The sequence below is a fragment of the Lemur catta genome, chromosome 7, assembly GCF_020740605.2.
Source record: "Lemur catta isolate mLemCat1 chromosome 7, mLemCat1.pri, whole genome shotgun sequence".
Lineage (NCBI taxonomy): Eukaryota > Metazoa > Chordata > Mammalia > Primates > Lemuridae > Lemur > Lemur catta.
The window spans coordinates 96,169,167-96,182,680 of record NC_059134.1 but is presented as its reverse complement, the minus strand read 5'-3'; the positions used below and the strand labels follow the sequence as shown (position 1 = coordinate 96,182,680).

The following is a 13,514-nucleotide window of genomic DNA, read 5'->3' as shown; positions in this document are numbered from 1 at the left end:
ACTTAACTACTTCAAGATTCAGTCTGTCCCTGAAGTTTTCCCAGGTCAATGTTTGTTTCCTGCCAGCTCTCTACCCCTGAAAATAATTTCTCCTTCAACTGAATACCCTTAGTACTTAACAACTGTATAAATAAATATTATTTATCACTCTCTCAGTTATTTATTTAGGTAGAAGAGCTTCCCTACAGTGTATAAGGCAGTTGAGATACATTTTCTTTCTATGATCTCTTAACATGTGGTTTAGAGGCTTAGAAAGTAGATATTCTGTACATATTAAATGAATGGGTGAATGAATGAGTGACGAAAAACAGAGAATAATATGAACAGCTCCCTAACTGGAAGGCAGGTGAGTGTGTAGCTACATTAGTGGTCTCTAAATATTAATCTCTGGACAGCAGCATTCAAATGACGAGGAAAACTTTTTTAAAGTGTATACAATGATAGCCCATCCCCGCAAATATTGATTCGGTAATATTAGATGGAGCCCAATATCTAGAAGTAACTCTGTATGCAGAATGTTGCTTTAACCACATGTTCCACTGGATGGCGGTAGAGTGCAGAGGATTTGGAATCTCTTAGAATATGGTTTATGTCCCAACCCTGCCACTCACCAGCAGTGTCTCTTTGCAAGGTAATTGCGCTTTTAAGACCTTGTTTCTCCTAGTAATACATATTGCATAAAATGTTTTAATTTTTTTATTTCCTTATCTGTTAGGAATAGATAAGATAATGTATAGAAATCATAAACCCTCAATAAATGTTAATAGTAATATTAGCAATATGATTTCAACATGGGTGTGGCAGACACTATGAGAACACCCTCATCACATGCTCACACAAACACACACGTGCCCACATGCAGACTCCATACGAATCACCTAACATTTGTTAATGTGCAAACTTTTCCCCTCTGGGAAGCTCCTCTCCTTCAACAGAAAACTAAAGATAGATTGTGTTCTTTGATCCTGTCTCAGCACCTAGAGCCACAGACCCCCAAGGGAACTGGTATTGATCCAATAGACCTCAGCTAAAAATGCTCTGTGACGATCTGTGGAGAAATCATTTGGTGGGCAATCAGTCTGCACCACTCTGTAAAAAAATTTTAAAGGAAAATCTCCTATAAATAAATTTACATTTTTCCTATTCAGCTGTGCATTATTTTGACATGTGAGGACCATAGTCAAATCTACAGAATTAGAGCCAGCATGTCAGCATGATTAACTCCAAGGTTGGGTAGAGTAATCTTGTGTCTGGCGAAGTAAAATATAAATGGAGAGGGGAGGCTCTCAATGGTATTGAGCAATTGCAAAATCACCCTGGAAATCGCAGTTAGTGTATTATCCATAATATTCCCAGCTGAACATAAATCACCATTATAGACTATAAGCAATAATTAGACAAGGCTACTCCATGACCAGAAAGGAACAAGACAGAGAAAATTCTACTCTGTGGTTATATGTGAAATCAAACAGGAACAAGAACTCTTGAAACCCACAAAAATAGCTAAGCATTCCCTTCTTGCAATGAACATGAGTAAATATTCCTTCTTTTCCTACTTTAATTTTCCTGCCTCTTAGACATGAATTACCAAGACATTCAATCACCAATTTTTTGATAACACTCAATTCAGAACTCCCCTCTACTTCCTAAATCCTTCTTGGAATCATCCAGCACAAATCTAAGTCCTATCACAGGCCTTCCCAATTTCCTCTTATCCAACACTCTGGTCCCTTTGGTGCATGCTCTATCTTGCTGCAGCCCAGAAAATGAGCCGGACTCTATGAGACTGCACATGTGTTCCTGGCACTGGTTGGCTGTTGGGTATCAACAGTGTGAATTGTGCTGGGTATATCTACTATGCCTCTTCCACCCAGCTTATTTTTATTATTCACTTTTTATTGCAAAATTAATTCATATGAGTTCATTACTTTTTAAAATTCAGCTGCTTTTAAAGGTTAAAAGGGACCATCAGATCTATTCCTTCATTTAAATTTGTCATGTATCCTTCCAAACGGTATTTTCCTCACATAAACACACATGCATACACACACACACACACACACACACAGACACAGTTTTTTTTTTTTTTTTGAGACAGAGTCTCCCTGTGTTGCCCAGGCTAGAGTGAGTGCCGTGGTGTCAGCCTCGTTCACAGCAACCTCAAACTCCTGGGCTCTAGTGATCCCCCTGCCTCAGCCTCCTGAGTAGCTGGGACTACAGGCATGCGCCACCATGCCCAGCTAATTTTTTCTATATATATATTTTAGTTGGCCAGATGATTTGTTTCTATTTTTAGTAGAGACAGGGTCTCGCTCTTGCTGAGGCTGGTCTCGAACTCCTGACCTCGAGCGATCCACCCGCCTCGGCCTCGCAGAGTGCTAGGATTACAGGCATGAGCCACCGCGCCCGGCCTCACACAGAGTTTTTTAAAATTAAAATAGATTCACCCTCATACATTTTTTTGTGAAATATTTTACTCAATTAATAGTATTTCATTAACTTTTCCCCATAAGAATGCATATAGATCTGTCTCATTATTGTACTTATTTAATGCAAGTGAAAAAAGATAAACTAATTCTGATTTATTTGAGCATCACCTTGTCTATTTCCAATATTTTGCTACATAGCAATACTGCCTGGAATCCCCTGTATTTCAGTTAAATTTTTTCAATCTGATTATATCAAAAATTAAGCTAAGGTTGAGGAAAGTTACTTTTTTTGCCTAAGATTACACACCAACTAAATGGTATTTCCAATATTCAAACCTAGCTATCTCTAACTTTGTAACTGCAAAGCTATTTACTTTCCACTGTAGGTAACACAAAGTAAAGCTTCAAAGGGGCTTGGATACAAAATAGTTTGAACAACTTCAAAACACTTATACTCATCCAGTTAAAAATCCTTTCCAGGACTTCTACTTCTAGCCAAGATAGGGTGACAATAACTGGATTTACCCTCCTGTCTAAAACAAGAAAATTGGACAAAAATATATGAAATAATACTTTGTAAGACACTGTGTACCAAGCAATAAAGAACAATAAACCTTGAGAGTCAAGAAACAAATGAGCTCTAAAATTGCCCTGCTCACTTCCTTAGGACAGTTTCCAGGTGGCAACGCAGAGAGGGAGCAGGAAGGAAGAGCTCTGTGGACTTCCTAAAGGAGATGGAGCTGCACAGCTCAGTCCCAGTTCCTGTGGAGCTCCCTCAGCAGTGCAGGGCAGGAAACACAAAATGAGGTATGCTGTGGAAGGCAGGAGAGGAGACAGGTCAGAGGTACCTTGAGTGCATCTTCTCTGAGAGTCTACCACATGTCAGGCAGTTCTTGCTGTCATGGCTATTGCAGGCTACAGGGGAGGACAAACAAATTAAGGAATTATACCAATGAATGTAAAGGTGAGTGGCAGCATGGCCAGGTGAGAGGGAGTGAGGGCCGGGAGGGTGACAAAGTGGTTCTGAGACTGGAATCAGATGCAAAGGCCCTGTGGCAGAAGGGGGCATGAAGACTTGAAGACAGCCCATGGGCTGAAGCAGAGGGAACAAGGCCAGAGTGGTACCAGGTGGGGCAGTCTCAGGGTTGGATCTTTATACCAAGAGCCATGGGAATCCACTGGAGAGTTTCGGGTAGGGCTATGACATAACTCTTGGAAGTCACTTAGTGTAAAGAGGCAGGAGCCTGGCTGATGAAGCCACCTTTATTCATATACCCTTGGAGCCAAGCCCCACAGCATGAAGGACAGCGGTAAGAAGACCTGCAGGACAGGTCATCTATATATAACACAATGCTCAGCAATCTGGGAGGTTGTGAAAGCAGCAGGCTTTGGTTCTTCTCCTCTGGGAAGTGTGTTGAACAAGCAATGGAAATACAGTCAATGTCTCACCAGTGCAAATACGAGTCAGCACAGGGTGAGTGAAACAAATCAACTGAGACGGTGAATTCAGAAAAATGACTATTTTTATTGAGTAGCAACCCACTAAGCAAATTAAAATGTACTCCATCAATAAATTTCCATTCTTACCTAGCACCCTTTTTCCCTCTTGATCCTTAATTTTGTTTTACTATTCTCTTGATCTTCTTATAGCATTTCTATATGTTTATGAATCCCTAAAGAAGCAACACATTGTTTAAGATTCTAATGAAAAAATAAAAACAATAGAAACATTGGGCTCCCACTTCCTTTTTGTCACCCTGGCCAAGGTCATCTTGTGTTTCCTGGCTTCTTATTTGCAGAGAATAACTTCGGGAAGGAGTCATCAGTTATCCTTGGGATTCACATTCCTAGCACAATCAGATACGCGAGTGGTGCTAATTAATTTCTAGTTAAGCAGGGAAGGGCTCTTGCGCACCCACCACCCCCCTTCAGAGATGCAATTGCATGCATGCATCATGTTTCATAGTAAGCATCCTTCCAGAGAGCTCCAGATTTCTTCAAAGCCCTGTGGGAGAAGTAAATAAAATTATCAGTAGGTGAGATTGCAATGTAAAAGGGGCTTCTCAGTTTGCTCGTCTGCCTGGTTCAGGGCAATATCATCATTTCCAGCTACATTTGATAAATGTCATTCTCTGTTCACCAGTGGAGATGAGTCATCAAATTGCTTTTAGCAGGTGAGTTCACCTTTCCTTTATGGAGGAGATTGAGATTTTCTTTCATTTTTTTTTCTGCTGTGCCCACATACCTGTATAACAACCCATCTTATATCCACCTACCTATCCTATTTTATAAGGTGGAAGATATTTTTCTGGGCTCTAGGGGTACAGTAATGATTAGGGTAGGTGTAAGTTCTGTCCACTGAGTTCCTGGTCTAGCTTGAGAGACACATGTGAAACAATTTGTTACCCAGTATGTTATTTAAAAATGATTGTGATACAGGTCACGAACGAAGAGAACCAGGTGCTAAGAGGCATGTGATGGATTTAGTCCTGGGGTCAGAGAAGACTGACATGGGGAAAAGGCATTTGAGATGAGACTTGGAGAGTGAATTGATGAGATGATGTGAGGGGAGGTGGTGGTTTGGAAGAAAAAATGGCAAAAGCATGAGACGGCCGGTGGCAGGGAGTTTATAGCAAATGAAGGTGGGCCAGATATCTAGAGGGCAGGAAGGGAGAGGGTGGTGGTGGAGAGTCTGAAATTGGATAATTATTCAGGGATAACGTCAGACCAGGCCTCTGCTGCCAGCCTGATTCAAGATATGTTTTGTTTCCAATCCTAAAAGAAGGAGAAAGTTATTAAACCCAGACCTCTAGTTGTTAATTTGATCAGCACAATCAGTGTTCTCTAGGTAATTTAATGTGAACAACTAAGGATGAGTGTGGATTTCAGTTCCTGCTCACTTGGCTATTCTTAATCAGTGAGCCCAGCCTGATTCACAGGTTTATGTCCCACTGGACCCTGAGGTATCTACATTTGCAACACTGGACCAGATGATTCCACAGTCCCTCCCACCACGTAAGTTCTAAAGTGTGTGCAAAGCTCTGTGGGGCATAGAAAAGCACATAACACACATATTTGGCTTCAAGAAAGTTGACATTTAGTAAGCAATAAGGCATTTTCACTAAGAAGTACCTGTAGAAGGCAACAGGTGAGTGGTATTATTATTGTTTTTGATAGCTTTGTTGTTGAGATGGTTTTCTATAGAGTCTTGTGTCCATGCTGCCTACGCAGGTGCCCCTCAGGGTGTTGGGTGAATGATTCACAAGCCAGTGCGTAGTCTGGGGACTGGCAGTGAAGAGAAGTGACAGCTGTGAGCCGAGAGAAATTATGTTCTTACCTGACAATATCTCCAAACGCCGTCAGCATGGGCTTATTCACATACTGCAATCCATGCTTGGCACACAGTGACCTTACCAGAGGTGCCACTTTGTGATAATTATGGCGTGGCATTGTGGGGAACAGGCTAGGGAAACAGACGGGAAATATAAAACTTAGATCTGAAGAGAAGCCCAAAGGACTTTTCTTTCCTCTATTACCAAATAAAATTATAACACCAATGCAGACCCAACCTTGACCTTGCATAATACTTCTGTGAAGTTCAAAAACTCTTACTAAAATACTCTCATCTTATCTCTTAGCACCTCTGTGAGCCACATGAGTGGTAAAGATTTCAACAATGCTAATAGAATGAATGTTAGCTCATAGAATATGTTTATTTTTGGCCAAATCAAATGAAGGTATGTGTTGTCTATCATTTTGAATTAGTTAGGAGAGCTGGAGATAATCCCTTCCCTGTCTCTGTCTCTGTCTGTCTCTTTCTCTCTATCCACCTAACTCCTACCCCATGAATAATGACTATTCAATAAGTTCTTGTCATGGCATATAGGGAAAAGCCCTAGGAAAGGAATACGGTAATGGCTTCTTAACTAAAATTTTCTACTAATCAGCCAGGTGAACTTCTTGGATTTTAACCTCCTTTTTGATAAAATATGGGTAATAATCATTCATTGTTTTGATGAGGTTTCAAAGGACTAACATGAAAAAAAGTATGAGAGAACTCTGTGCACAGCTAAAAGATCTTTTTTCTTCTCTGCCTCTCCCAGATATGCCTTAGATAAAAAGGATGTGAAAAGTCCTTCCCCTGAATACTCTAAAGAAATTGGCTCTCCAGGTGTCATTGTTTTCTCTTTCTTTGTTGCATGTCCATATACCTGACCCATTGGTGAAGTATTGCCAGATACCATTTGGAAATTGCATCAGAGACTGGGTTTCATTGTTGATTATTTTGTAACTTTGGCTTTAAAGGGACAGGTATTTAAATTCTAATTAAATTTCAAGACAACTTGTTTACCCAAGTGATGGGATTGTTTGTGGTTTCACCAACAAACCAAATATATAGAAAACAATCACAAATTCCTAAGCCTGCAGGTGTCTGAAAACTGAGCCACTGGTACTTTTCCAAGATTCCACTCCATACTCAGAATTGTTAATGCCTCCTTCCTTCCTTCCTTTCTTCCCTCCCTTACCACTGATGCTAATAGAAAGATAGCAACCTTTAGAGAATCCTCGTTCATTTTTTCCCCTCTGAGGTCCTGAGCCTAAGGCTCTGCTCTAGACTGCATTTGGGTTGTTATAAGTGACTACTCTTGCCCCTGTCATGGACTATTTCTGTTACTCACTGGTGCTCGATTTGGAAGTTCAGGTGCCCAGTGAACCAGTCATTGAAAAAAGACTGTTCAACATTACAGGTGGTCAAAACCTGCAAAGAAAAGGCTTATATTAGATATAAATGATCCCAAGTGTCAAACAGAGAAAATGTTTATTTGTTCTTCTATTTAGTGAACCATTCATCAAGTACTTACGGAAGACTTATTTTTGTGAGAAACTATGAAGTATATAGAAGATACACAGTCCCTAGTCTCAAGAGCTTACAATTCAAGAAGAAATTTAGATGTTTTGCTAAGAAGTACATACAAGGCGATCCATATATTAATAAAAATGTATGTCTGATTTGAGGGGAAATTCTCTGTTGACAGGGAGATATGGAAGACTGAGGTATCATAAATGAGGGCATTGGCAGATGGAAGTAGGGTTGTAGGATTTTGGTAGGGATTGCAGGGGTAGAATACTATTTGTATACAGTGGACTTGATGGACTTCTAAATAACAAGTAATTCGTTTGAAGGTTCTATCCAAGGATTTTTTGCATGGAAGTGCATTCCAATTTAAGCAGTTTCCTTTGTAACCTTATGTTGTTTATGCACTCAAAAACGTTATCCTTGGAAGGAATTTGTAGCTTCTCTACGCTGCCAAGTTTAAGAACCCTTATGAATATCATTTTATTCAATTTTTTTAAAGGTTTCACTCTAGCTGGGGTTGTTGCCATTTTAAATACTATATCTACTATTGCTGTATGTTAGTGTTTCTCAAAATGTAGTTCAGAGAATCTTGAGGCTCCCCAGGATACCTTAATGAAATCTGCCAAGTTGATGCTACTTTCATAATAAATCTAAGATGTCATTTGACTTTTTAATTCGCATTTTCTCATGCTTGTATTGTGGAATTTTCCAGAGGCAACTGAACATAGGATGGCCATCATCACTTTGATGTCAAAATGTATTGAATTTATTTTTGTTAATTTAAAATTAATAAATACAGATTGTATGATTTATATTTTAATTTCAAATTCAATAGATATAAGTCAATATAACCTACATAAACCAAAGCTTTGAGGTTCTCAACAACTTTTAAGAGAGTGAGGTGGTCCTACAATCGTTGGTCATTGTAAGTGAGATGGAGGGCATTCTGAGGACCAAGAATCTGGCAGGCTGGTGAAGAGGTCTGCTAACATCATATAAAAGCTACAGATATGATATAGTACTATATTATTTTAATTAAATTTCTAATATAACTTTGTGCCATAATCATCACAGGGTAGGCTGTGTGGAAAAAGAAGATTGACCAGTTCACTATCACAGACATTTTCAAGGATCCTACATGGAAGACCATCTAAAATATTAATAAATGCTTTCCGCAATAAAATTACAGGGCAAAAAAATCAACTGGGCAAATATTTATAACACGTTACATACAGTCTGTTGATATCTTTACTCTATAAAGAACAATTGAAGTTCAATAAGTAACATATGTATACCCAGATAGGACAATGGATTAAAGACATTGGCAAGTGACTCACAGAAAAAGAAATACAAAGAAATGATAAATACATGAAAAGTATTCAACCTACTAATGATTAAATAAATGAAATGAGAAGTCTATAAGTTGTCCTGATAATCCAACTGCCTAGGTTTTAAAATATGCTTCAACCACTTACTTGTGTGACCTTATATAAGTTATTCAAAGTTATCATCTGTAAAGTAACAATAATCATATTTTTTTACAATTAAATAATACCTCCTGTAGATAAATTCAAATCACTTGATGGTGCCTGGCCCCCTGCCCATACTTTTTAAGTGTGAGTCATTATCTTTTGAGGTAACCAGATTCTAAATCAGTGTGGTTTGAAGGATTCTCCCTCCACCATTACCTGAGTGGTGAGCCAGTCCTGGTTCTCCTCTACACTCATTTTCATTGGTATGTGGCTCATCTGGGTAATACATGTAAACCAGGGACTTTCAAGAAACCTTTTGGGGAAATAAAAGGAGCAGGTGAGGACTCTCTGGGGTTTTTCAGTAGCAGGCACATCACTGGGCTTGCATAACCCCTGGAACACCTGGCTGAGCATTGGAAAATTGAAGCTTCCAGTAAAATGGTGCTCATTCTTTTTCTTCTTCCAAAGCCCTTTGTGTCCTTTATAACCAGAGATGACACACGAAGGAGTCAGCCACATGACCTGCCCTGCTGCCAGACATCTAGAGCTGTGCCTCTTAAGTTTTCTGTAGTTCTGGTGCAAAGACCACAAACACCAGGGGAACTCCAGGGCATATGCAAAGTGGTTAACAGCCTGGGCTTTGTCCTCAGATAGAGTGGGTTGAAGTTCTGCTTTGGCACTGGCCTTAGCCCTAACTTGCTCTTACATACCTTTGGGCATGTCATTTAATCCCTTTGAACTTCAATTCCTGCAGCAGAAAAATGAAGATGATACTCCCTTACAGGGTTGCGAGGGGATTACATCAAATAAGATAATACATAGGAAGCCTTTAACAATGTGCCTGAAGCATAGTAGCTACCATTATCCTTACAACTATTTAGGATTGAGAATAATAATGCAACAGAATGAGAGAGGAATACACTGGAAAGTTGTATAGGGCCATTAAGGCAAAAGGAATAGTCTGAGGTCACTTTGCTTCTGGGAAAATCTCTAGTCATAAAAGAACTTTAAAATATTTCTGTTCTGTCATTTCCTTTGGCAGAGATGATGATGGGTGTCAATAGATTATGTTTTGTAAGGACTTGGGCATCCCCTGAAATGCTTCACTAGAATCAAGCCAGTCGGAAAAAGTGGAGATCAGGGTGACACTTCTTGCAAGGAGCTCTTCTTGTTCAACTATTTCAACTGTTTTTTTTTTTTTTTTTTCCACATTTGCTTGAAAATACCTCAGTTGTAGGAAATGGGGCATGGTGACATCATCATCTGCTAAAGACAAATAGCTCTGATAAGGAAGGTAAGAGGGCCACCTGGGTTATGGTAATAAGAGAGTATTCTTACTTGACAAAGTATATGAGCAACAGGGTTCCGAAGATTCCATAGAAAGGGCCAAATGTGATGAAATGTCGGATATAAAAGCTGCTAACCCAGGCGATGTCCTGCAGAGAAAAGCACTTGAAAGTTAGATGCCCTGAGCATAATTTCATTTGCTCTTCATTGGCCTGGGGTCCCTTCAGGTACTGGCTAAATCTTGTGCCCTGCTGCTCAAGGAAGCTATGTCTGGAGGCATCCAAGCATTTTCACGGTCTCTCTTCCAGTTGATCTGGTTTCAGAGAATGAGCCAAGTTACTCACCCCCCAGTCTCTTTTAAGGTACATCATTCGGAAGGATTTCAGGTTGGCATGTGCAGGCATGAGGAGGGGGAGCATAACTGAAAAGAAACAAAAAACGTGGTGAATAAATGATCAGAATGTGACCCCAGTGCAAGTCCACAGGAGTGTCATCTCCTTACTGTGTCACTTCTGCAGGGCTGGCCCTGAGAAGGGATGCAAGTCCACATCCTGGACTCCATTGGACTTTCCAGGTTCACGAAGCTGAACCAGGAATTTGGTCAACAGCTCCAGGTTCTAGCTCCATTACAGAGGCTAGGGAAGCTTCAAGATTTGAGTCATTTTTGATGGAGCATCTCCAAAGAGCTTCTGCTCTGAGATTTCAAGTATATTCAAGGTCCTTGGGATCCTTCAGTCTCCCAAAATCCTTTGGATTGGGCCCTGTCACAATGTTAGGGTGGTGGAAATAGAGAAGATGTGCTCGTTTCCTGGTCAAAGAGTAATTTACCTGCTTCTCCCCCAGCACCGTTGAGGCTGCCCAGATCTCACAGGAGTCTTATGGAGACCCTTTCACTTTCAACAAAGACTCGCTCCTTGGGCAAACTCTAGTCAGGCTCCTCTGAACCGTCTTGTCCTGGACAGGCTCTCAATGTTGTCTTATGAGGACTGCAAACTCTCAGCACAAATGATTTCATGCACCCACACACTAAGAAACTTGAATAAACACTAGCATTGTTTTTCAAAGCTCAGTGTCCTCTCTCTAGGAAGACTCCAGCCCCCTTTAAGCCTGAGAGAGCTCAATGCTGCCAAAAAATTTACTGTTTGTTTCAGCCCAGACCTAACTATAGGCACCTGATCTCCTTTTCTTAGAGCATTTACTTTAGAAAACTTACAATTTTAAATCCTTCCTCTCTTGCTTTGAGATATATCTTCTATAACCCAGAAATGTCTTTCTGTTTTTCCCTCTTGTATATTTTATTCCATTTTATTTTATTAAATTGTACATTTTTATTTCAATATATTACAGAGGTACATATGTTTTGGTTATATGGGTTGCTTTTTTAATGCTTGAATCAGCGGTATAAGTGTGCCCAACTCTCAGATAGTGGTCATTGTAACCTTCATGTCAGATTTTGCCCGTCTCATCACCCCACCCCTTTGGCTTATTTCAATTGGGTTTTACTTCCCTCTGTGCTCATTTGTGGCCATCCATAAGTTCCAATTTAATAGTGAGTATATGTGGTGTTTGTTTTTGCATTCTTTACATACTTCACTGAGGATAATGGACTCCAATTCCATCCAAATTGTTCTAAAAGGCATTAAGTCATCCCTCTTCAAGGCTGGTATGCCTATACCACATTTATACATGTACCTCTGTGATATACATATACCACATTTTATTAATCCACTCATGAGTTGGCAGGCATTTGGCTTGATTCCACATCTTTGCAATTATGAATCGTGCTGTGATAAACATTTGAGTGAAGGTGTCTTTTTGATAATATGCATTCTTTTTCTCAGGGTAAATATGCAGTAGTAGGATTGCTGGATCAAATGGTAGGCCTACTTTTAGTTCTTTGAGTACTTTCGCACAGTTCTCCATAGAGGTTGTATTAATTTGCATTCTCACCAAGAATGTGTAAGCATTCCTTTCTCTCTGCACCCACGCTGACATCTATTGTTCTGGACTTTTGGACTTTTTAATAAAGGACATTCTGACTGGGGTAAGGTGAAATCTCATTGTGGTTTTAATTTGCTTTCCCTGATTATTAGTGATGTTGAACATTTTTTCATATGTTTATTGGGCATTTGTCTATCTTCTTTGAAAAACTTCTATTGAGGTATTTTGCACTGTTTTTAATAAGGCAGTTTGATTTTTTTCTTGGTAATTTGCTTGATTTCTCTGTACATTCTGGTTATTAGTCCTTTATTGGGTGTATATTAAATAAATATTTTCTCCCATTTTGAGGGTTGTCTATTTGGTCTGTTCATTATTTCCTTGGCTGTGCAGAAGCTTTTTAATTTAGTTGAGTCCTATTTATTTATTTTTGTTTTTCCCGTGATTGCCATTTTATTCTTCTTCATAAATTCTTTGCATGGCAATATGCAGAAGAGTTTTCCAACATTTTATTCTATAATTCTAAAATTTTCATGCTTTACATTTGAGTCTTCTATTCATCTTGAATTAATTTTTGTAAGTGGTGAGAGATATGGATCTTGTCTCATTCTTCTGAATGGGGCTAACCAATTTTCCAAGCACCATTTACGGACTAGGGATTCTTTTCCCCAGTGTAGATTGTTGTCTCTTTTGTCAAAGATCAGATAGCTATATGTAGGTGTGTTTATATCTGGGTTCTCTGTTTTGTTCCATTGCTCTATTTCTCTGTTTTTGTGCCAATACCATGCTGACTTAGTTACTACAGCCTTGTAGTATACTTTTAAATCTGGTAATGTAATGCCTCCTGATTTGTTTATTTTGCTTAAAATTGCTTTGGCTATTAGGTCTATTTTCTGGTTCCACATGAAGCATAAAAATATTTTTTTTCTAGGTATGTGAAATATGATTTTGGTATTTTGATGGAGATTGCATTGAATCTGTGAATCACTTTGAGTTGTATGGACATATTCACAATGTAGATTCTACCAACTCATGAGCATGATATGTTTTTCAACTTGTTTGTATAAATATCATCTGTGATATATTTCCTCAGTGTTGTTCTTTTTGTTGAGATCTTTCACCTTCTTGGTTAAGTATTTTCCTAGGTATTATATTTCCTTTGTAGCTATTGTGAATGGCAGTGTGTCTTTGATTCTATTCTCAGCTTCATTGTTATGGATGTATATATATGGCGCTAATTTGTATATGTTGATTTTGTACCTGAGCCTTTGATGAATGTATTTATTAATTCCAGGAGTCTCTTGGTTTCATTATTGATGTTTTCTAGATGTAAGATCATGTTGGATACAAAAAACAATAGTTTGAAATGGTCTTTCCCCATTGGGGGACCCTTAATTTCTTTCTCTTGCCTGATTGTTCTGGCTAGGACTTCCAGCACTATGCTTAACAGAATTGGCAACAGTGGGCATTTTTGTCTTGTTCCAGTTCTTAGTGGGAATGCTTTCAACTTTTCTCCATTCAGTATGATGC

General features: G+C 39.1%; 1 protein-coding gene across 1 annotated transcript in view; it reads right to left on the bottom strand.

Annotated features, from left to right (window-relative positions):
- Nucleotides 1–3,972: 3,972 nt before the first annotated feature.
- Nucleotides 3,973–13,514, bottom strand: part of LOC123641859 (fatty acid desaturase 2-like protein FADS2B) — a 32,046-nt gene continuing 22,504 nt past the window's right edge. Inside the window, exons 7-12 of the mRNA XM_045556794.1 lie at nucleotides 10,391–10,467; nucleotides 10,098–10,195; nucleotides 8,976–9,072; nucleotides 7,109–7,188; nucleotides 5,767–5,892; nucleotides 3,973–4,434 (exon numbers count right to left, since the gene is read on the bottom strand). Of these exons, the coding sequence (XP_045412750.1) occupies nucleotides 4,383–4,434; nucleotides 5,767–5,892; nucleotides 7,109–7,188; nucleotides 8,976–9,072; nucleotides 10,098–10,195; nucleotides 10,391–10,467 (530 nt within the window). The 3' untranslated portion in view covers nucleotides 3,973–4,382. The remainder of the gene's footprint in view (nucleotides 4,435–5,766; nucleotides 5,893–7,108; nucleotides 7,189–8,975; nucleotides 9,073–10,097; nucleotides 10,196–10,390; nucleotides 10,468–13,514) is intronic.